This window comes from Andrographis paniculata, unplaced genomic scaffold (genome assembly GCF_009805555.1).
Source record: "Andrographis paniculata isolate CXL003 unplaced genomic scaffold, ASM980555v1 Contig50END, whole genome shotgun sequence".
NCBI classification, from domain to species: Eukaryota; Viridiplantae; Streptophyta; class Magnoliopsida; order Lamiales; family Acanthaceae; genus Andrographis; species Andrographis paniculata.
Genome location: NW_026137585.1, coordinates 283,863 through 307,394, shown reverse-complemented (window position 1 = coordinate 307,394; position 23,532 = coordinate 283,863). Strand labels below are relative to the sequence as shown.

General features: G+C 31.9%; 4 protein-coding genes across 11 annotated transcripts; 1 reads left to right on the top strand and 3 right to left on the bottom strand.

The window, feature by feature from the left end:
- Window positions 1-2,188: 2,188 nt before the first annotated feature.
- On the bottom strand, window positions 2,189-3,095 carry LOC127253171 (glutaredoxin-C9-like). Its single transcript, XM_051277617.1, has one exon. The coding sequence runs from the start codon at window positions 2,801-2,803 to the stop codon at window positions 2,378-2,380; it is 426 nt and encodes a 141-aa protein (XP_051133574.1). The 5' UTR covers window positions 2,804-3,095; the 3' UTR covers window positions 2,189-2,377.
- A 1,039-nt stretch (window positions 3,096-4,134) lies between these two features.
- Window positions 4,135-9,776, bottom strand: LOC127253308 (auxin response factor 3-like). Of its 8 annotated transcripts, none has more exons than XM_051277827.1 (12): window positions 9,759-9,776; window positions 9,560-9,641; window positions 9,001-9,387; window positions 8,856-8,912; window positions 8,238-8,417; window positions 8,059-8,143; window positions 7,843-7,933; window positions 7,610-7,765; window positions 6,983-7,114; window positions 6,837-6,906; window positions 6,542-6,704; window positions 4,135-6,463 (listed from the first exon to the last, which is right to left on the bottom strand). In XM_051277827.1, exons 3-12 carry the CDS (start codon window positions 9,295-9,297, stop codon window positions 5,784-5,786), a joined length of 1,911 nt encoding a protein of 636 aa, XP_051133784.1. In that variant the 5' UTR covers window positions 9,298-9,387; window positions 9,560-9,641; window positions 9,759-9,776; the 3' UTR covers window positions 4,135-5,783. The 8 variants fall into 8 exon arrangements, with proteins under 8 accessions (XP_051133784.1, XP_051133785.1, XP_051133782.1 ...); XM_051277828.1 differs by having other exon boundaries at window positions 9,540-9,641; window positions 9,759-9,775; XM_051277825.1 differs by lacking the exon at window positions 9,759-9,776 and having other exon boundaries at window positions 9,540-9,725.
- A 1,769-nt stretch (window positions 9,777-11,545) lies between these two features.
- Window positions 11,546-12,539, bottom strand: LOC127253309 (uncharacterized). Its single transcript, XM_051277833.1, has 2 exons — window positions 12,171-12,539; window positions 11,546-12,073 (listed from the first exon to the last, which is right to left on the bottom strand). The coding sequence occupies exons 1-2, from the start codon at window positions 12,336-12,338 to the stop codon at window positions 11,546-11,548; spliced, it is 696 nt and encodes a 231-aa protein (XP_051133790.1). The 5' UTR covers window positions 12,339-12,539.
- Window positions 12,540-15,725: 3,186 nt separating this feature from the next.
- LOC127253193 (GDSL esterase/lipase At5g45960-like) lies at window positions 15,726-17,466 on the top strand. The gene is made up of 5 exons (XM_051277642.1): window positions 15,726-16,035; window positions 16,139-16,269; window positions 16,365-16,601; window positions 16,706-16,964; window positions 17,258-17,466. The coding sequence occupies exons 1-5, from the start codon at window positions 15,726-15,728 to the stop codon at window positions 17,464-17,466; spliced, it is 1,146 nt and encodes a 381-aa protein (XP_051133599.1).
- The last annotated feature ends 6,066 nt before the right edge of the window (window positions 17,467-23,532 follow it).

The following is a 23,532-nucleotide window of genomic DNA, read 5'->3' as shown; positions in this document are numbered from 1 at the left end:
AAAAATAATAATATTTTATTTATAAAATAATTGTAGGTTTGTAATTTAAAATAAAAAATAAAATTATTTTAATATTAATATATAATTAATTTTTCTAAAATAGATACTTTCAAGTAGAACCGATAAAAATAATAATTTGAAATGAGAGGGAGAGAGTGTATATTTTTACCTAATAATGAAATAAGAATATTGTTATGAAAAACAATTTTGGAAAAAAAAAAAAGAGAAATACACCAACACAATTTTAAGAGAAAGACAAATGCTTTGTTCTTTCAATATTTTTTTTCTAAAAAAATTAAAGTACTATACACATTTATTATTTTTTTTATTCTATATAGAGTTCCCTGTACTAATTTAAAGAAAAAAAAAAACACAATCTTACAAAATAAACAGATTTAACAAAATATATATATTTTTTTATATTTGTAATATAAAAAATAATATATTGTTTTAAATAATTGATTTTATGAGTGAATAATTTATTTTTATTAACTGTAAATAGTAGATATAAGTAAACAATGTTAATTTCATTATGAAATTACAAAAGAATAAACTCTAACATTGTTAGGGTATATTGTTTGTTTTATTTAATATCTATACTATGTTATATTATTTATAATATGTAGTGTGTGAATTATATGTCATATATTTTTAGTTTATTTGTTATATATATATATTAAGTTACTATATACTATTTTGTATTTGAAAATTTATAATTAATGTGCAGTCGATATATATGACATTATATTAATTAATTATAATTAATGGAAGCAACAACCAATATGTAAAATAAATTGATTATAATAAAAAATAAAATAAAATAAAATGTAAATCCACGAGGTGGGGATGGCCTCACGCTAAGAATAAAGACAATATTATAATAATCCATGCGAACCTCGCTGGCTCTACGGATCTTTGTTTATTTTATTTATTTGTCCCTTTTCGTATCTCATCATTTTCAATTTGGCTAAATTACTTTTACTTTCTAATTCAATTATTAACCATAATAGAATATTATCAATTAATGATGCTTTAAAATATTGAATTTTTAAAATTTGTGATTTTTAATGTGGTCAATTACTTAATTTAGTTAAAAGTTAAAATCCCGATCGACACCATGACGCCATGGTTACTAATAAACATACATATTGAATTTAAGTTTTTAGTTAAATAATATATTTTATAAAATAAACATAATTTGATTGAAATTATGTAGATCAAATTTTGTTATGAGGTGTGAATTTATTTTTTTTATTTTTTTTTATTTTTAATGGGATTTATATCATTTCATTATTATTATTATTTTCCATTTTTAGGGTATTTTTGTATGCAAAGTGATTCAAGTAAATATACATTAAAAATACATTTTTATAATTATGATCAAATTTATTTTATATATATTTAAAGAAAACAATAAAAAAATTAGTAGTATATACCTTTTAGATAAAAAAAAAAAATAATAATAATACTAAAAATTAAATTTATATTAAAATATCAAATTAAAATTCGACTATAAAAATCAACATCACTTCTCTAGACAGATGAAGATCCTAAAAGCTACACAACTGGTGTTATTCTCAATCAATGCTATGTAATCAAAGTATCAAAAAATTGAAGGTGTGTGTTCTTTCAACAATATATATCAAAAATATTAATATATCAATTTTCTTTTAATTATTTTTATACTCTTTATCTATTTTTTTATATTTTACATAAAAAAAAATATCATTTTAAATTATCTAATAAAACAAACACAAACATGCCCATATTTGTATAAGTATATTCATTTTTGACACGTTTTCAATTAATATTATTAATAAATATAAAATATATATGCATATTCACTTAATATACATAATATATATATACACTCTCTCACATTCAAATATATTTTTACTTTTCTTTTTTCTCTTTAAAAAACTTATTTTAAATTTATTCATATTTTTTAGTATAAAAATATCATTTTTTTAATTATTTTTTTACTCAAAAAATAATAATTTATATTTTTAACTATTTTTCTTAAAATTCTTAATTGATCAAAAGAATGTACAATGGAAGTATAATTAACAATTTGATACATATTTTACTTTCTATATTACTTAGAATTCTTTTATGCTTTATATTATTGACAAAATACTTCAAGTTTAAAATACAAAACAAAAAATTAATTTTTTTTTACTATTTAAAATTTAAACCCCAAACAAACAGTCTAAATATATATATATATATTTAAACGCTAACAAAAGAGAAAAGAGTGATCAGCTGCTATAATAATTTACAAAATAAAATTTAATCCACCGTAATTTAATCTAGTAAAGCCTCCCAATTCCGAAATTACATCAAAATATAATAAAATGAAAACAAAAATTGGACTGAGTCAAAGCCACAGAGCCCTAGCTTCCCTCAGCCGGGGAACCAACTCGCCGGAAATATGAGCGCCCATAATATCCTCCAGTCCACCAAACAATTCGCCGCCGACGAATACCGCAGGGAATTTCGGCGCGGCGGAGTTCCCCGACGCGCCGATGATTTTCGACAACTCATCGGCGACATCGCCTTCATTCTGATCATCGACGTCGAAGATCGCCGGACTAACGCCGTGGCCGTGGAGGAGCAGCTTGACGACGTGGCACATACAGCATCCCCGCCGCGCGAACACCGCCACAGCATTCTCCTCCACCAATTTCTTCACGCTTGCTGCGTCGCTGATCGCCGCCACGCCGCCGGTGGAGGAACTTGTCGCCGTCGGCGAGTTTCCGATGACGGCGGGGAGGAAATTCCGGTAGGGCAGAGCCTGTTGCATTGTTAGGGATTTGGTTTTTAATTTGGGGGTGAAAGAGGAGGGGGAGAATAAATTGTGAGGGTTTGGGGGATAGTTATAGCGGGGGGGCTGAGGGGCAAAATGGGGATTGTGGTGGGGTAGATTCTAACGTCAACGCCTGTGATGTAATGTTGTACGTCACGGTAGCTATGGAGGACGTGTCGGTACGTCACCGTTTTGTGCGGTGGGCCCCAACAGGCAGGCGGCAATTTCCAAGCAGACGACGTCGTTTCAATGACGGCTTAATAGTTTTGTCATTACTTGCTCCGGATGACGTAGAGTTTAGGGTGTCTCTTTCTTTAAAATAATTAAGGGCCGTGTTTGGTTGTACCAGAAATTTTTTTAAGAAATACTGTACTACTCCATGTATTTAACAAGTAAATTTTTATTACTCACATTCAAATCTACTTTTAAATTTTTTTTAGTAAATTAATAAATAATAATATTTTATTAATTAATAAAATTATTTAAAATTTTTTGACATTTTTACCGTGTAAAAAAAATTAATATTTTTATCTTTCAACTTTATATATAAAATAAATATATGTAATAATATTTTTATAATTTAAATAAAAATTAAAAAACATATATTTATTTTATTAAAATAAAAAATAAATATTTTTAAATATGATAAAAAAAATAGTAAAAATAGTATTTAAATTAAAATAGAAAATAGAAAAAACTATAATATAGTTACATTTAGCAGATCAAGGATAGGTACGAAATAATATTTGAATAAATAAAAATAATCAATAGTTTGATGAGACAATACTGACCAAACAAACCAATATCTTACACTATTAATCAACTTTTGTTAACAAATTATTAAATTAAATATATATTCTTTATTTCATAATCATTTGGTCATTCCATCTTAATTTTTTTTTTACTTTTATTTCTATTTCAATATTTTTTTCATCTCATCCTAAAATTCTAAATGATACATTAATGCTTAATTAATAATAAAAGATCACTATATCATTTTATTGTTTTTTATAAATAATATTATTAATAATTTTAAAATTATAAATAAAAATATTTATTTATTGATAGAAGAGATAAACTAAAGAAATTTTGAGTAAATATATAATGTTATATAATATAAATTTAATTAAATTAATTTATATTTATTAAGTATTTTTGAATTAATAATTTTACCAAATAAAAAAAATAATTTATTATAGAACAAATTAAAATAAAAAAAATAGATATCCTAAATTATTTTGTATTTTTATTACTCACTCCGTCCTACGTACCATGTCTACGTTGCCGTTCCCACATAATAATTACGCACTTTAATCTAAGTTTAAACTTTCTAATTTTATTTTTTTTTTAATTTTAATTAAACTAATTAGTTATTTTTATCTTAATTTATAATAATTTATATTATCGGATAATTATTTTCACTGATACATTCTTAATTATTTACTGATTAAGAAGGTAGTATTTCCCTACAATTTTCTCTCTTTTATACTTCTAAAAAAAATTATTAAATCATTCTGAAAAAAAAAAAAGAAAAAAAACAAGGGAACAGATGCCAAAAATTATCAAATTTATACTACTACTTAAAGAACCGCAACAAGCAAAAGATGCAAACATCCCTGGACAGAAAAGTATATTACAAAAAATAATCAAATTAAATTCAGTCGAAAAATGCAATCTAAAACCTATTTATATTGGTATGAACGTTACTACTATTATTCCCACTAATTTAAATTCAAATATTAAAACACAGGCCCGTAATCATCACTTAAAAATCGAATATTAAATTAATTTTACCTTAAGAAAGAGATGTGCCACCAAATAATACATGCATACAGTACTTAAGATAAGAACAAGAAATCTGCTCAAGATATGGGATGACCTCATCCCACCCCATATCAAGCGAAATAAAGAATAATTTGTGTGACAAGCCACTACATTTAATTTCATAAGATAGGAATTAAATGATGACGTGGCACTGGTGGAAATTGAGGTTTAAACTGTTTAGTTTTGGTTTTGGGTGTGGTCCAGAAGAAAGCAAAGAAAAGCAATGCAAGGTGGAAAGAAAACGCAGCCCAAAATCATGGGAAATTTCACTATAGAGCAGACAAGAAAATGTGTTAACAGCAAGAAAGTAGGCAGGCAGTATTTACACGGCTTTTGCCATGATAATCAGACTCGGCCTCAGGGGGCCCCACTACCAATGCTTTTGGTCACATCCTTCCACACACTAAAATTTTAAAAATTCCACACTATTTACCAATCTTTTCTTACACACCTAACAATATTGGGTATAAATAATACCCACATAATTTGTCTCTATTTTTTATTTTCGTTCGTCCCACGTAACTTATCATTTCTATTTTTGAAAATATAATTATACACTTTAATCGCATTTTAAATTTTAAATTTTATAATTTTTTTAATTTTAATTAAACTATTTACTTATTTTAATATTAATCTATAATTATTTTTGTTAAATAATAATTATTTTTATTAATATACTTCTTAATTACTTACTAATTATAATTTACCTATAAATTCTCATGTCTACAGTAATATACCCATATTACATGGGACGGAGAGAGTAAAAAAAATAAATACTAGACTAATATTTTTTTTTGCGAGAAAAAAATTCAATAAACAGTGAAATCCTTAAAACTTCCCAAACCAAAGTACCTAATAAGTAACGCTGGAACGAAAACTAGCACACAATTTAATACAGATGGAGTAGTATTATAATCTACCTTCAACAATAAACAATATTTGCTAATAACAACAAACTTATGGAGCAAATTTCGTAATACATACCTGGAAATTAATTAATCAAAATATTTGAGGTGATTCAGACAAGAAATTGCTAAACAAGCATAAAAAAAGTATTAACATTACAGAGTAGAACATCAAGGAAACATATCAATAACAGAATTAATGCACGTAAGATGTAGTAGAAAGTGGTAAAAGCATTACCTTGGTTATTTCATGGAAAGGGCTGATTATAGGTAGGCTGTGATCCAGCAGGATTGTTTCTCCCCTTATTGCTTGTAGTTGCAGCAGCAGTAATTCCCTCGCCCCCGATCGGAAATCCAAAGAGCCTGCAAGTCTTGTTGCAAACTGCAACAAAATTGTGTTTGTCGATAAATAGTGGTTTGGTATTAAGAACATTGGCAAACCCTGTGTGGCTTCTTTGCTCGTCCTCGGAGTCTTTGGCTTGTGCATTTTCATGAAAGCGATCTTCATTGATCGGATCAGAAGACGTGGATTTCCTTTGAGAAGCATGGAATGGACCTTGATTGTGGTTTTGGGTGGGGGAGGATGAGGTCAATCTGTGATTTGGTACCTCGATGAGTCCATTGATCATGAAGGGGCATCTTTTGTGTGGGAGGATTGCTAGGTTTGGTTGGCTTTTCAAGACTTTGGGGAGTCGGAATGGTTCGGCGAGCAAGCTTGTTTTGAAGGATGTGTGGCCAGAATATCTGATGTTGTTACCTAGTGGACGAATTGTGGAGCCATTGAGACAAGGGATTGGAGTTATGGTGGATGGATGATGGGAGGGGAGTTGTGGTTTGGGATACGGTGGGGCGAACCGGAATACTTCTTGACCTTGCAAGACCTTCTGGAACCTTGAAGGTCCCCCAAAGTCTGGAATTTCACTCTCATCTGCATTAATAATAACCAAGAGAGCTTAGTAGGTTCCATAGACAGAAAGGTTTAGGAAAATTGGAGTATAATGGTAACCTCTGGGGGCTTGAAAGTCTGGATTTGTTGCAAGAAAACCGTCCCGGCTTCTTTTGGTGCCGGGAACAGCTGCACTGCTAGAACCGGGTAGCAATGCACAAGGTTCGATCTCCCAAGGGGACACCCTACTAATGCAGTGGGCCTCCATATCATCCCATCTCACCTGCAAATTTAAGTTGATCTTCACATACAAAATACGAAAAAGCATTCAAATTTCAAAGGTCATGAATTGCTCATTTGAGTGAGTTTGTGCAACGAATTCATTGTTGCTGTGGAGCTATAGTTGATTACTTACCAACAAGCATTTCCATTTTGAGTTAGGCCATCTTCCAGAATCCACATTGTTAACTCCGATAATAAGTCCACTGCATCAGCCAGTACAAGATTAAATTTTTCTTGCTTTGTACATTAAAAAGAAATCTAGAAGGTGCAGTAAACAACCTCCTTTCCGATGAATCTTCTCGTTCAGAACGGATTTTGAACCGCATTCCAGATGAAAAACGGTGTGCAAGGCTCTTGCAGAACTTATGGTAAGGAACAATTATGTCAAACGAGCGAACCCTGCAAAACTTGCTCAAATTGAGCAGGCATCAATCAAGAAATGTAGTTGATAGTCAAAGAACTTAACAACATGGTTGAGAAAAAAAAAATTAAAAAATACACAACGCGAAGCATAAAGAGTAACGACACAGAGGTTCAACAAAAATATTGATCCAGACGCATTGAGAAAAATAAAGTAACACCAACTCTTAGCAAATTAGCAGTAGAAGACAAATTGTTTAGAAGCTTAAAGTGCCATCTCGAAGTCGCGGCAATGTCTTCTGGTTAAACATCAATGCAGAATAGGTGTACACAAAAGAACACAGGACAACGTGCCGGCCCAATATTTTATAACAGCTGGGGATAAAAATGCTAGTCCAGCTCAATGCAAATGCATAATGCAGCAAATGATCCAAAGTTGCTATAATGTTATCCATCTTCTTAATTCACTCCATGTTTCTAAGATTTTCATAATACTTAATTTCACTAGAATCCTCAACTGTTGTAATAGCAGATCAGAAATAATACCTTGGATTATAACTAAGGGTAAATGTCTTTTGCATGGATATAGCATTCACTAGAGCAACAATGCAGCTAGCATTGAACAATTGGCTGCAGGAATTACCATCACTTTTAACAAGCGAAGCACGACGAATCCCAAGTCTGAGCTCTCCATCACTACCTCTGCAAAAGACTGATATAAACGGAGACGAAAAAAGTAAAGATGTTGAAGTCAAGTTTTATCAATGTAATGTGTCAACCTCAGAAAGAGCACTGCATCTCCAGGAACAAGCTTCTTCTTATTGACAAATGCACTCCACCCGGTAGTCAGTAGATGCCTCCGAGGCTGACCTGCTCCACAAGTGCACTGAATCAAATTAAATTATCTATGCTATTGAACTCATAACTACAACAACAAATCAACAATGCCCATCATATTATGTAAAAACTAAAATGCCATCCACGCGTAGTTTCACCTCTGTAGATGTGTCGGAATTTCCACTTGCTACCATGCAAATCGGCAGCCACAAGCTCCTGAGAAGGTCTCTGTTGTTTGTAGTCCTAATGGCAATGACATCATGGAAAGTACGTCAGATTAGGATGAATTCATTGGACAGGAAAAAAAGGAAGATTTTATATCATTGTAGCTAGCTACCAGCGGAGGGAAGCAATCCTCAGCAGCCCGTCGAGGAACAGAAAATCCCCCATGGGTGCTTGTATCGGATGCAGTGAGAGTTTTGCAAAACATATGCTGTGTCAAAGGCTTTTCAATAGCTTCAGTGTCTTCACTGTCGTCCTCAACTTCAATTACACCTTCCCTCCATCTTTGTTCAATCTGCATAATAGAAATGATATCAAATATGGTCTACCGCGGTTATTATTTTGTTTTTAGTTAGGTTATTTTACCAAAGAAAGGAACACCATTAACTAGTTTACCACAATAAAGGAATTCAATCAAGAGAGCTAACATTTATGTAGAACCACGGAAGGTAATATTCATCTTTTTTGCCTATATCCATAAGATTTATGTATACTTAACCCAAAAGGTAAAAATTACTCGTGTTAGACAAGAAATTTCATTCGGGTAAAAGGAAAGAGTGTCCCAGTAGAGAAATTAGCAAAGACGAAGAGCTTTATTTAGATCGTACGACCAATCATGTCACAAGTTGCTAAAATTTCTAGTTACAATATAAAAATGAAGATACAAGCAGTTTTTGCAGCAATTTCACGAACAGCGCATAAAAATGGTTTGAGAATCTGAATTTGGCTGTACCTGCTGGTCCGGAATCAAGGAAACTTGTGCATAAACTTCATCGTTTGCTGCGTCGGCCTAATGATAAAATATTCAAAAACATTCGTTAAATTTTGCATACAGAGAAAGAGAGGTGAAAAATCGAGACGAGGAGTGATTCACTAACTACATGGAGGTTAACGTCAATAACGCGGCAAAAAACGTGAGGAGGGAGATCATAAACTATGGGTGGGTGTTCCGGCAGCTGTTCCAAGTGTCCTTGAGGACAGTACACAACTGCACTCCCTTTCTTCGGGAGTGAAATCAATGGCCCCGCGCAGGCGTGCCACAGCTCCATGCTCACCGCCGTCGAGGACGATGCTTGCAGGTTGCCGTAGACCGCCGTCGATGACGGAGAACCTGAAGGCGACGGCGTTTCCTCTTCATTTTCAACCGTATTCAAATCGATGAGTCCGCTCGTCATACTTTAGCCCTAACTAACCAAATCGCCAACAAATCCGCACAGAAACGGAAATTCAGCCGCTCCAGCCTCTACTTCTCCTCCTCGATTCAACTGTAACCACATATACCTTCTTAAATCAGCACCACCGCACTAACTTCATTACTTTCTCTCACTAAAACTCATAGCCAAGCCTTATCCTCCAACACACACTCCATGTATCCACAATATAATAACACAGCAATAATTACACTAAAAATACATACATCTATCCACACAGTATTACCACACACACAGCATCTCTGCAGAAACTGCAGCAACTGCCAAGCGCAGCACTTGATGGAGGAACACCGAACACCTACCTCTTCCTGCAACAGAGACTAGAGCACTAGATTATGTGCACATCCAGCCAGCATATACGTACACACATATACATACATCTCCTCCTCCTCTCTCTCTCTCTCTCTATATATATCTATCTATACCTATCTACCATACGGTTGATGATGATATGATTGGACTGTTGCACAGTTTGACCGTTTCTGAGAAAGGAGATGACCTAAGGAAAATAATTAAACTCTCAAAATATAATAATTTATTTATTTAATAATTTAAACATAAAAGAAAAAAGAAAAGAAAAGAAACTCCCTTTATATACGGGGGGATGTCTTTTCTGTCCTCTCCCAAATCACCAAATCTCCGCTGTGTCCCTTCTCTAAATCCAGCCTCTATTTTTAGTAATTAAATAAATACTAAAACAAAAAGTTAGGTTAAATCCATTTGTTTGGAAAAAAAATCAATAAATACTGAAGACAATTACCTAAACATATACTATATGTCACGATTTCATTCTCCTAATATTGGGTAGGGGAAAACGAATTTAATTATTTTTTTGTTAGATTAATTAAAGGGTTTTGTGTATTTTAGCACCACATGGGCATAGTGATATGGTCCCATGTTTTTGGGTTCATTTTGCTTTGCATTGCCCCCACATGTTTTTAATTCAATTAATTAATCCGATAACTACAAAATGTTGAATTTGATATTTTAACTAATAGAAATATTAATGAAAGTAATCAAGATGACATATACACACATTAATGTAGTTGTAATTGACATTATTGTGTTAGAAAAATGAGCAAGGCACACACAAACACATGCAATGCATAAAATTGAAATTTTTTGGAAGGGGAAACATTGATGGAGACAGAGCGTTTAGAAACAAGTCTGAAAAAGGTATTTTGGAAAGTAGATAATTAAAGACATGAATCTGGTCCCCCAATAACCATATATGACACTGACGCCCCAAGATAATAATATTAAATACTTAATTAACGATAATATATTTTTACATTTATATATAAAATTATATATTAACAAATAATAATAATAATAATTTAATATTAAAATGAATAGATAAAAATTAAAATGAAAATACTATAAATTTTTTTTTTTTGAGAAAATGGCAGAATTCAGAAAAGAAAAAGAAAAGAGAGGGTAGAGGGGGGAGGGGGGTGTTCGACTTTTTAGCTTTTGGCTTATTTAGGGATTGCGCAGAGAGTCAGAAGAGCCCCTCGACTTTTTCGCGGGCCTTTACACTCACTGAACCAAACCCTTTATATATATATATTTATTTATTTATTTAAATTTCTGCCATATCTGCCAGCGGCGGCCCACCACCGCCACCCACCTCACCTCACCTCTCCTTCTTTCTTTATCGTACTCTTTCCTTCCATCCTTCCTTCCTTCCTGTCACGTCAATTACATATTTACTTCCCCGGGAGGATGGGAGCCGCTCGATCTGTGGGTCCCGTCCCCGGTTTTAACGGCCCAGATCTGGCCGGCGTGGGGGACCGTCGAGCGTCCGATGATCGCTCGTTCGCGATCATTTTCGCGGGGTGGGTGGGTCTAGTGAGAGTGTCGGTTAAGGAAAATAGGCGGTGGATATTTACCCTCGATTTCTGTGCGTATCTGATCGTACGGTGGATAAGACGCTGCCAATCTCCACCCTCATCGTGCATGCTCTTCGCATTTATGTGCTCCTCTCGTACAGTTCACCACGTGACCTTCAATCCCTACCTTTTTTTAAAAAAATAAAAATACATTTTTGTCCCAACATAGATTTAAGAATTTTACTTTACGGGCTTTCACTATCGGGCTTGAAATCCGTTTTGGGGCCCAAATAGAAATGGCGGTTAGTTAAATGGACTACTGTACACATTCATGGCTGAAGATGAAGTTCACATTTCCGCCTCGAAGGATTTAGCGACGATCACTCGGTGTGATGAACTTCAAATTGTTTTACATTTCGCGATCGGATCTTCTTCATGGAAGCGGTGTCTCTGTCCTGATAATAGAGGAGCATCACCATAGCAACGGACGTGGCGAACATCGGAATCGGACCGAAAAACCAGAGCAACAACGCGGTGGCGAAGTAGAGCGCTCGGAGTCCGATCGACCAGAAATCGCCGCCCCGAATGACCGCCAATGCCACGTATTCGGTGGAGATGTCGCTGTCGGGGGTGCTGATGAGGTAATTGGCGTGGATGAAGCACCTGGAGGACTGGACGAAGCAGGAAAATGCGAGGAGGAAGCAAATAAGGAGAGTTATGTACTTGATCGACATGGTTGAGGCTCGAGTGTCGCCGTAGATCAGCTCGCTCTGGAAAATGTTGGAGTTGTTGGCTATCCACGCGCCGATCAGCGCGCTCAGAGTCAGAGACACCGACGCTAAGAACGTTGCCGCCGATATGTTCGACGAAATGACATCCAGCGCCGTTTTCACGTCTCTGTTTTCAGACTGACGGAAATCAAACGATAGCAGCCATCGCCTCATCAATCAGTGTATGGAGAAGACAGAAATTGAAGGAATAGACATTTAAATCTTAAATCCAAACCTGCATAATTTTCTCCACCCAAATTTGCTTGTCGATGTTCTCGAATCCAATTACAGTGGTGTGCGGAAGCTGGAGGCATCGGTAGAGGAGGATTAGGTGATACGTAAACATGATGAAAAGGCCGCCAGGAACCAAAACGAGGTCAAGGTATTCTTTCTGAAACATCATTTCTTCAGTTTACACAAATATTTCCATTGAAGATGAACAACAATTCGGTTGCTTATATGCCTGAGCTTCGAAATCTTTTGCTTATAAGGAAGGAAGTGCCATTATCGAATTATTAATTGAAGCTTAAGCTGAGCTGAGTTGACTTGACTTGGGTTGAGTATGCTGCAAACAGAAAGCAATCTTACGTTTCTTACAAATTGTGGAGTGGCCATAGGCGCAAGTTTGTTAGGATTTAGGATTTTTTAGCTTGATTAGGTATTTAGGTATTTTGGATTTGAATGGGGATTGCTCAACTCTAATAATCCATTAGATTATTATGTAAGTCTTGATCATTAGTGTTTAGCCTAATTAATTTTTTTTTTAAAAAAAAAAATTATAAATGAGATTTGTGTTTTTGTTTAAAAAAATTAAAGTGAGACAGACATTAACGAAAAAAAATATGGATATGGTAAATGAAATGGAGAGAGTATAATAATAAAAAAATATGTTTGTTTTGATATTTCTTTTTGGTGAAAAAAAGTTCTAAATAGGAAAACCCGATCACAATCCCACATACAAACACAACCAGGTTTTTAGTATTTTGGATTTGAGCTTATTCACACAATGCTTCTGTTATATAGTTTCATATTTAAGGTGAAAAAAAAAAAAAAAAACTGCATGGTACTGAAATTACGTTTGAAAACATTAATGAGTCGTTTCTTTTGATTTAAGCTGAAGCAACTTTAATCGACAATTGATTGGTTCCTATCTGTATGTCAGATTTTGGACCAAATAAGCTTTAGTACATGGGGTCAAGGACATTTGCTTTAAAAAACATGTGGTATAGAATAGTTCAGCTTTAGTTTTATATGAATCTTCTGTAAACTTTCCTGAGATTCTTTCCATTCCATAAAACAAAACATGAACAGATGCAATTTTGTTCTATTTACTTCTCCATTGAAAGGTAGGGTCAGTGAGACAATAAAGCTGTTTTTTCTTTCTTAGATTTAATCTTTAGGTTCATGCCATAAACTTTAGGTTGCATTTGGTACAAAAGAAATTAGATAAAAGTAACTTTAGATAATACAACTATAGAAAAAAGAAAAGCAGAAAATGAGAATTAATATTTTTATTCTATAAACAAAAGATTACAGTAGTGAATTATGTGGTTCCTCTCCTCCTCTATAGATATTGGATGATCAATAAGTAAATGCTGGCCTAGAAGTTGTGGACAATTTTGTCGACATCTTTCACGTTAACGCGGCTGCAAAGAGTGTTGACATTAGAACCTTTGGATGTTCTGACATTAGGAGCATCGCGACACCTTCCCATACACTTGCAAGTTGAAACGACTAGTGTGTCACCTTCAGTGGCCGCCGCCTCCTGAAACTTGTGCAGCAATGCCTCAGCTCCCGATTTACGGCATTTCCCGCCCATACAAACCTCGACTCTGTTTCGTGGTTTGCATGCGCTGTCGCTTGAATATGAGCATAGAGATTCCAACTGTGGTTTCTCAAGTCTCTTGGACAAAGTTTCATGTTCCTACTCATGGATAATTAATTAAAATCGAGTGTTAGCCCCATATACTTTAGGTTAAGTTAATCTACAATTAATGGAATGTATGTGGGACTAATTATTTTTAATTATGGACAACAGTTATAATTTTGATTAGGGCTTATACTGATTATCCCTTGTCCAAGCACTTAAAATAGATGATAATAGTCTCTACTGTATTATTGTATATGCCTGACTACATTATAATTAATAATTCAAAACAAACCATGCTGATTTCATTTAATTAAGTCATGCACCGGCCAATAATTTTTCATGTACTCATTAACGTAATTAATAGTAGTATATTAATATATCGGAGTACTTTTTAATTATAATATATCAAAATTAATTACTATCTCTGCTCTGCAACAAATTATCATTTGCTCTTTGTACGTGTAAAATTTTGAAAATATTAATATTATATTAATTTGTAATAAAAATAAAAAAAAATGTTTATATTAGTATTGTGTAACATTAAATTTATGTACTCCCTCCGTCCCATTGGCATGTTCCAAACAGCATACAACATTTTCAAAATACAAAATAATTAATTATATTTAATCTCTACTTCACACTTTATCCCATCGCATTGCTTCAATAAAAAAATAAAATATACATTTATCTCCCAACCACGTCACTTAATTTATAAATTATCTTAATTAATACTACCCACCTAAAAACTCATGCCCAAAAAATGTTGTACTTTATTTGAGACGGACAAAGGTAGTAATATATTATAAATTGTAAAAGTATTTATTATATTAGACAGACAATACAAATACTAATTAGAAAATTATAGCTTTGTTTTGTAAGAGGCACAAAATCATATCATTCTTATATATTCATTTCAAATTAATTTCAAACTACACTCAATCAAACAATGAGATTGCATACCAGGATCGTCAAATTTGGATGGGTAGAATCAGCGAAGGAGTCATCGGACAGCCTCTCCAACAATTCCAACTGTGTTTTCTTGATCGATTTTTTCTTCTTCTTTCCTTGCTTTGTTTCCATTGTCGTCTTCATGGATCGGGTTTTATGATTGGAGTTATAGGACAACAGATGGCCATGGTTGTTTAATTCTAAGGACAGGATTGATCTATCTTGTACTCTCTTTGGCGTTGTCATTACTAACTTAGAAGAAAACGCATGCTGTCTGGGAGACGACGATGGCCGGAAAAAGAAGGGACGGCTGAGACACGTGGCGGCGGCGAAAGAATCCATTCTTCGTTTATGTCGTAGAGTAGTGAATGCAAAGGGTTATATTTATAGACCTCAGCTCAGCCGTTGGGAGGATGGAAAGTTTGAAATACGTAATCTTAGTGGGGAAATATATTAATATATTCGAAGACGGTTTTGACGGTGACGTGGAAGAATCTGATTGGTTTTTCAAAACATGTTGGTTTGGTGCTTTCGAAATAAGATTGCAGTTACATCGTGCTATTTTGGATGCTGATATTTTATTTGATTTAAATATTTGTTTTTAGTTTAATTGACTAATATTGGGATATATTAAATCCTAAGATACTAATATCATAAATCAAAGATATTAATTCTTTCTTGTGAAATTATTTTATCGTAAAATATATTTATGCTAAAATATCATATCATATTATTTAAATATAAAATCTAAATTAAATCATTCAAAGTCAAACCCAAACCTAAAGAAAAACGCCCTACGTCGAAGGGGCGTGAAATTTTGGAATGTAATGTTCATGCAAATTCGTGCCCACCTAGCAATATCTAGCCCTCAAAACTTTATGAATTTTGCATACATGAAATCAATGACACAAATTAATTAATTAATTAACTAATTAATATGTGTTCTTATTTATAAATGGCCCTTCTACCTCGATGTTGCTGTGGGATTTGCAACTGAGGAGAAGGATGAGTTGTATGCGACGTCGTTTTAACCTCCTTTTCAGACTCACCAGTTTTCTTCTGTTAATATCGTCGCCGGCGACGACGACTGCCGGAGCTCGACAAGCAAGCAAGTTGCCGCTGACCGGGCTTTATGTGTTCGGAGATTCCACTGTCGATCCCGGCAACAATGACTACATCAAAACCTCCACGCGGAGCAACTTTCCGCCGTACGGAAAAGATTTTCCGTTCCACATCCCTACCGGAAGGTTCAGCAATGGCAGACTCGTCACAGACTTTATAGGTAAGTTGCAAACATGTTCCCGTAGTGTGCATAAAGGAATAATGAATTGTAATATTTTCCTGTGGATTGGTAACCTATTGATGCGTACCTGTTGGTGAGACAGTGTCGTATTTGAAGATAAAGGAGTTCGTACCGGCGTATTTAGATCCAACGGTGCGCCTGGAGGATATGGCGACGGGCGTTAGCTTTGCTTCCGCCGGCTCAGGATTCGATCCGACTACTGGTTCAAATCAAGTACGCCTCCCGTCTTCTTCACTCTGCCTAATTTTCCTCAATCTGATGAATAGAATAGAATAATTCATTTCACATTTCCTGATAATCAATTGCAGAATGTGCTTACACTGCGAAAACAACTGGAATGTTTCAAAAATTTCAAAGCAAGGCTATCTCTCAAAATCGGAGAACAGCAAACCGAAAAAGTCGTCAACAACGCCGCATTCCTAATCAGCACCGGCTCAAACGATCTCTTCCACACATACTTCGGCATAAGACCGATCCGACGGCAACAGTACACTATCTCCGGCTACGTCAACTTCCTCGTGCAACACGCTCAACAATTCATAGAGGTAGGTATATTCGAATTCCATTCCATACAATATTGAATTAATTTCACCTGTGACGACGCCGTCGCTACTCAAACAAGTTCGTTCTTCTTCATACACAAACACAGGAGCTAATGGAGGCTGGCGCTCGAACGATCGTGTTCAGCGGTCTGAGCGCCTTGGGATGCGCGCCGTCGGCCATCACGATTCGGTCCTCTCCGGAACGGCGATGCGTGGAATCGGTGCTGTCCATCGCGCGGGATTTCAATCGATTGGCGCTGGAGCGTTTGGTAGGTTTGAGGAGCGGGATTGGGAATGGATCCAAAGTTTATTATTTTGACACATATACCCCTATGTTGGATTGGGTTCATCACCCCATCAAATACGGTAAGCCCAGCCCATTATTATTATTATTATTATTATTATTAAATTTATGTATACAAATTTTATTTATAACCAAAAAAAATTGTGAACTTAATTTATATTTTTCAATATTATACATATTTACAAATATTCCACGACTATTTGTATATTTATTTAATTTGGATACAAGGCAAGGCCCGCGATGCACATATGTAATTAAAAATACATTTATTTTCTTAAATTAATTAGTTACTAAGTATATTATTTGAAGTGTTATTATGGATAAATATATATTTAATGATTGAATGAATGAATAGGGTTTGTGGAAGTGAACAAAGGGTGCTGTGGGACTGGATACACAGAGTATGGAAATGCATGCAATATAGCAGTTGGGGTCTGCGCAGATGCCAATAAGTATGTGTTCTTTGACGCCGTACACCCAACCCAGGCTGCATATTATTATCTCTTCAGATCTTCAATCCCTCTAATTAGTCAGATCATCTCCAACAAATTTTTAAATAATTAATCAGATCATCTTCCTCTAATTCATACAATCTATTTATGCCATTTATAATAATAAGAATAAGAATAAAACACAACAAATAAAAATAACTATTGTGGTTCTGTGTGTTCTTGTCGTGTAATGCTTTATGGAAATCTTGTGAAAAGTCTTGGAGTGGGATTCTAAGCAAAAGACGAATACCCCAAGACTCAAGGGGGTATAGGATAAATAAAATCACATTAATATTATATTCAAAATCATTTAATAATTAGGATTCAGGAATGTTAAAACACTTTTTTTTTTTGTTCACATTAAATAAATATTTATAGATTCAGTATATAAACGTCCCATATATTTATACTATAATTTAAAAGTTTGTCATTGTATTAATCTTTTATTTTTCAAGATTTGTTTGTTTTGTAAAAATTTTTAAAGGGATATTTTTGTTTATATAAATAGTATAAAAATAATAAATATGTGTAATATATATTAATTAGTTTTTTAAAAAAATATGTTAGATTTGTTTTCGCAAAACAAACAAATATCAATTCATTATTTAAATCAAAATGTAAATACTAAAAAAGAAAAAGGTCTATAAAAATAAACCCTTGATATTTTAAAATAAGATGGCGGCTTTAGGGACCGATGCATCTTCTCGTTTCTTTCTATAAATGATCATCAAAAGATTAATGCTTTATGTGTGCTGATTTCAATATTATTTTTTTAACAAAAATTCTTTACGATGATATATACACCTAATTAAACCATTCGTTCTTAATCTCTGTTAAAAAAAAAAAAAAAAAAAAAAAAAAAAATCTCTTTCACTCTCAGCAAAAAATTATATTATTTTAATTATTTTATTATAAAAAAATATCATATTAAAACTCGTGTAGAAAGTAAATGAACTTACTTTTCAATGATGGAGATAATTAAATTTAAGCGTTTCGAAATTTATTGCAATAATATAAATCACATAAAATACTGTATAATTTTTAAATAACAAAAACATTGACGCAAATTTTGCTATAAATTTTTATCGGACAAGAGTGGATGAGTAGACAGGCAACAACTTTACTTTGAGGTGATAATCCGACAATTACAATTTACAAAGAAATAAAATAAAAAGGATGGATATAATATTATAGATATTCACTAACAACCACTCCTACCTACGTGTTCAATAACACCATTCTTTGTCCGTTTCGAATCATATCTAATTTAATTTAGTTTCCCAATCACGACAAACATAACTTTACAATTACAATTACAATTACATCCCAACAATTCATAAGTTATTTGGTACTCTTTCGGTCTTTCTTTAATGTGTTTCTTTGGGTTTTTTAAAATTTCTTTTACTATTCATTCATTTTTTTTTCCTAAAAAATTAATATATTTTATATTATACACAAAAATATATATATATATTTTAAATATCACGTGCATTAATATCTATTTATATATATCACACCAGACAAAAATTCAAATGCAAAATCTTCCTATTTAAACCCCAAACAAATATACTTTGTATTTTATTGAAAATTATATAAATTAAATATTTGTGATTTTATCTAAAAACCGAAAACAAACAAACCTTTGAAAAATCCGTCAAAGAAAGAAATGGACCCATTCATATGCATCTCTCTCTCTATATATATATATAGAAGTAGATCATGTATGTATGTTTTGAACTTGACCCTCTTATCAATTCTCATTCTTGGAGGCAAATCATATCATATCATTTTTTATGGATTTCAAATGCATTTCAATTATCTTTCTTTTTATCATATATAACTTGTTTTTACAGTGTCACAGTCGAGATGTCGTTGCTGAGGCTACAAGGATGATGCCGGCCGATAAATATGGCATAGGCGACAACCGGCAAATAGTGAAAGAAGAGTCGATTAAAAAGATGAGAGTAAGAAGAAGAAGAAGAAATGTCATTTTAATGGAGAAAAGAGTGAGAGAGAGTGTAGCAATAGCAATAGCACCATTAATAGGTGATAGAAGAGCTCCTCAAGGTCCTAATCCTCAACACCATTGACTCTCTCTCTCTCTCTCTCTCTATATATATATATTAGGGTTTGTGAAAGTCGATTTTTTTAGCTGACGTGATTGATAGATTATTACGCTTGAGCTAAAAAATTACTTAATGTACTATTAAATAATTACATTACGGATGATCATGTTATCATATTCATCATGGTCTAGTATATGAGATGCTAGAATATTGGCATTTGTGTATTTTTAATATATTCAATCCAATTATAGGATGTTTTTGTTTGCATTTTTACTACTAGCTTGTAAATATATATATATATATATAATTAAAATACATTTTTTGATAAAAATGTATTATTTTCACAAATATAAGCCACTCAAACTACTTTTATACAATTTCAAACCAAACGACTTATAAAAGATGGTCTGACAGTATAAGGTTGGATTCGTTCGACCGAAGGTTTACTTAGAATGTACTTAAAAAAAAAAACGCTTTCTCACGTCATTACAAAAAAAAAAGGCCAAACCAGGCAAGCAATTGTTTAATAAAAAAATTGTTACATAAAAAATTGTGTGAAGTTTAGGTTACGTTAACTATATTAAAATTGATTGTTTGACGCTCTAAGGTTCCATTTAGTTTTGGCGTATTAATATTTGAATATTAATTATTATATCAAAATATAGTACAAATTTAAAAAAAAAAATTGCAAAATACTTTTATTAGTGTTTTATAATACTAATAGAAGGATATTTGTATAAAAAATTATATAAATATAAAAATATTTTTAATATTAAATACAATAACGTAAAAAGTAGATGTGACTCTTAGAGACCGACGAAAGAAGTATTACATAATGGTGGGACTTTCCGACTTGCCCTATTATTAATTATTATTGAGAGGAATTCAAAATTAGTGTTACTGTGTATTTATGAAATACTCTGTCCGTTATCTTTTGGTATTATTTTAAATTTTAGGTGTATGAATTTTTATTTATTATTATTATATATATATATTTTTTGTATATTGTTTTACATGATTTTTTCTCTTAAAACTTATACGATTTAAAATATCATATGAATAACAAAACTAACAAATAAATTGTGATGAAAGAAGTATATTAGGTATGTACGGATCAGTTAGCTACCGATTATTTAATTTTTATTCTATGTTGAATTATGTAATCTACCATCATTTCATCATTAATCGAAAATTTCAATCCAACAAAGATTGAAGGCTGAGTTATCACATGAACTAATAATTGGTAACTAAAAAAGCAGGGCCAAGTTTGTAAATGGGCCTAAATATGGGGAGCCCAACTTGTTTATTTTTTTAAAAAGCCCAATTCTATAAGGGTTTGTTTGGATACGATAATTAAAACTAAAAAAATAAATTTTAGAATAGGATATGTAAAGTAAAGTCACAGTATTATAAAAAATAATGAAGTATGTGAAAATTATTAGAAAAAAGAGTATATAAAGTAAAAAACTTAAGTCTAATATAGTAAACATATGCATCCATTCATTTTTTTAAATATTTATATTTTAATAAATAATTCATTTGTTACTATTTTTTTTAATTGCCCCATCATCCTTTTATCAAAATTTTAATTCCCAAGTGGAGGGAGTATATAAGATTTTCTATACAAAAATTACGTCCAACAATCATTTCATGGCATAACTAAAATATTGACTAAAATTAAAAAAAATAAAACTCAGACAAAGAAGATTTCTCGAAAAAAAATATTTGTAATAAATTATACCAGTAGAACATGAGTAAGTTACCTGAATATAAAATTTTCTATATGATTTTCGATTAATTTTATAAAGCAATATAATACATACACACATGATATATATATATATATATCACAAACATGCTTTCCAAAAGTAAAATAGTTAAAAAAATAATAATAATTAATTAAAATTATTTTTTATATTAATCATATATTTTCATATTTAACATTACAAAAAAATAATAAATATAGGTGTGTTTGTTTGAGGGTTTGGATTTTGAGTTGGGATTTGAATAGTAAAAATTTTGAATTTGAATAGTTGTATGATGTGATATAAATAGACTTTGATGTGATGTTTTGAATGTAACATTAATTTTTAGTATAATATAAAAAATAAAAAATAGATGTTTGATTTGATGTTTTTTTTGGAAAAAAAATTGGATGAATAATGTAAATCCAATCTAATCCAATCCCCCAAACAAACACACAAGTATACACATTTGTTGCTATAACACGAAAAATATATATACTTTGTTGTGACATTAAGTATAATTTAGAATACTTTTAAATTATTTTACTCTCATATTATTACTATTATTATTGAAATAGTTTTATTAACCGTATAGAATAATAAAAAGATGTGTAATAAAAAAATATTCTGTAATATTTTGGAAATATTCCGCATTAAAAATAATTAGATGCATATTGGGAATTGATTTTCATGATTTGTAGCCCAAAGAAAATGACAACATCAATCCATAATTGAAAAACAGACAAAATTTGTATTGTAGCATCACAAATTAAATTACTTCTAGAAAATAATTCGTGACGTGGCTCTTAATAAATAATATCATTGGTCCAACAAAGGCTACTTCTAATCATCCTAAAATAGAATACTTTGTCTTAACCCGACAAGGGGTATATTGGTCACTTAATAATATGCAAATGTTACACGGCCTGAATTCAAACTAATGAGTTTATGTTTCAAATATATAGTTTTATAAGTGTTGGACCATAGTTTGCAGGCTATTATGTTTAATTATAAATTTATTCAAAATACATTTGTCGAATAGTAACTGAAAATTTTTATATTATTTTTTTTAAAAAAAAACAATATATTGTATATAAATTATTAGTATGGTGCTATAAAAAATTATACTTATTTGATGTACTTATGGATGTTACTCAAGATGGTGGTGATTAGCCCTGATCAATTCTCTCTTAACATGATGTCCTTTAAGATTAGTTGTGTATAATATCTTTTTGAATTAAAAGCTTTACATATAAATAAATTATCGAATACTCAATAGCTTTTGAATATATATATTATTTATATAATATAAAATTTTGATCGATAATATAAAGAACGAGAAATGAAGGGTTTCAAAGTATTTCGAGAGTAATAAAAATTGAATTAAAAAAAAAATTGAATAATATATATTTTAAATTGAACAAATATAGAGTAGTATTTTACATAAAAATAATAATCAGATAGCGTGAAAACAATACAAAAGGCGTATATGGAAGTAACTTAAAATTGAATTAAAAAAAAAAAAAAAGAAGAAAAAAAGGACAATCCGATGCATGAATTGAGGAGGGCTATGCTTCTAGGCAGGCTAGCTAGTTTAGGTTTCTTTTTATTACACGACATTTATGCTTTCTACTCGGGGTGTCTTTACATAAATAGACGGTTGTATTATTGGCTACTGTTACCGTACCAACAAAAGAGTAAATAATCCTTCGTCCGCCCAAAAGTATAATTTTATTGGATTCGACACGAAATTTAAGGAATATTGATATTATATGGATAGTTGTTAAAAAGTAATGATAAATGACTTTTTTATCTTTATAAGTATATTAGTATAAAAAGTACTGACAATTGTGTAATAATAATAAAAAAGTAGGAATAGTTTTATGGTGATATGATTATTTATGAAAATAAGACTATAGTTTTGAGACGATCAAATATAGTTGTTGATGTAATTTTTCAACAAAAATAAAGTAAAATTCAAAGATATAGAAAATATCCTTAAACTTGATTAATTAGTGCCTGAGATTAGGAATCTCTAAACACTGTATGGTACAGAAAATAAACTGGAAAATAAAAGACTGAAATTTAAAGTGGTGATCCCCAAATCTGACTTTGCTTTGTTGAAGTTGATTGAAGATGCCTTGCCCAAAAAATCTGAATCCTTAAATAGCCTTTGAAGAAAACGGTTTGAACCGCCGTTTGGTCGGTTACAGCAACCGCTGTCAACCGACCATCAAGTTCTCCTCAATTGACACGTGTTACAACTTTCTTCAACCTCCCCAAACCTCTCACGCCTTAAACTGTCCCAGAAATGCCATTCGCCCGACC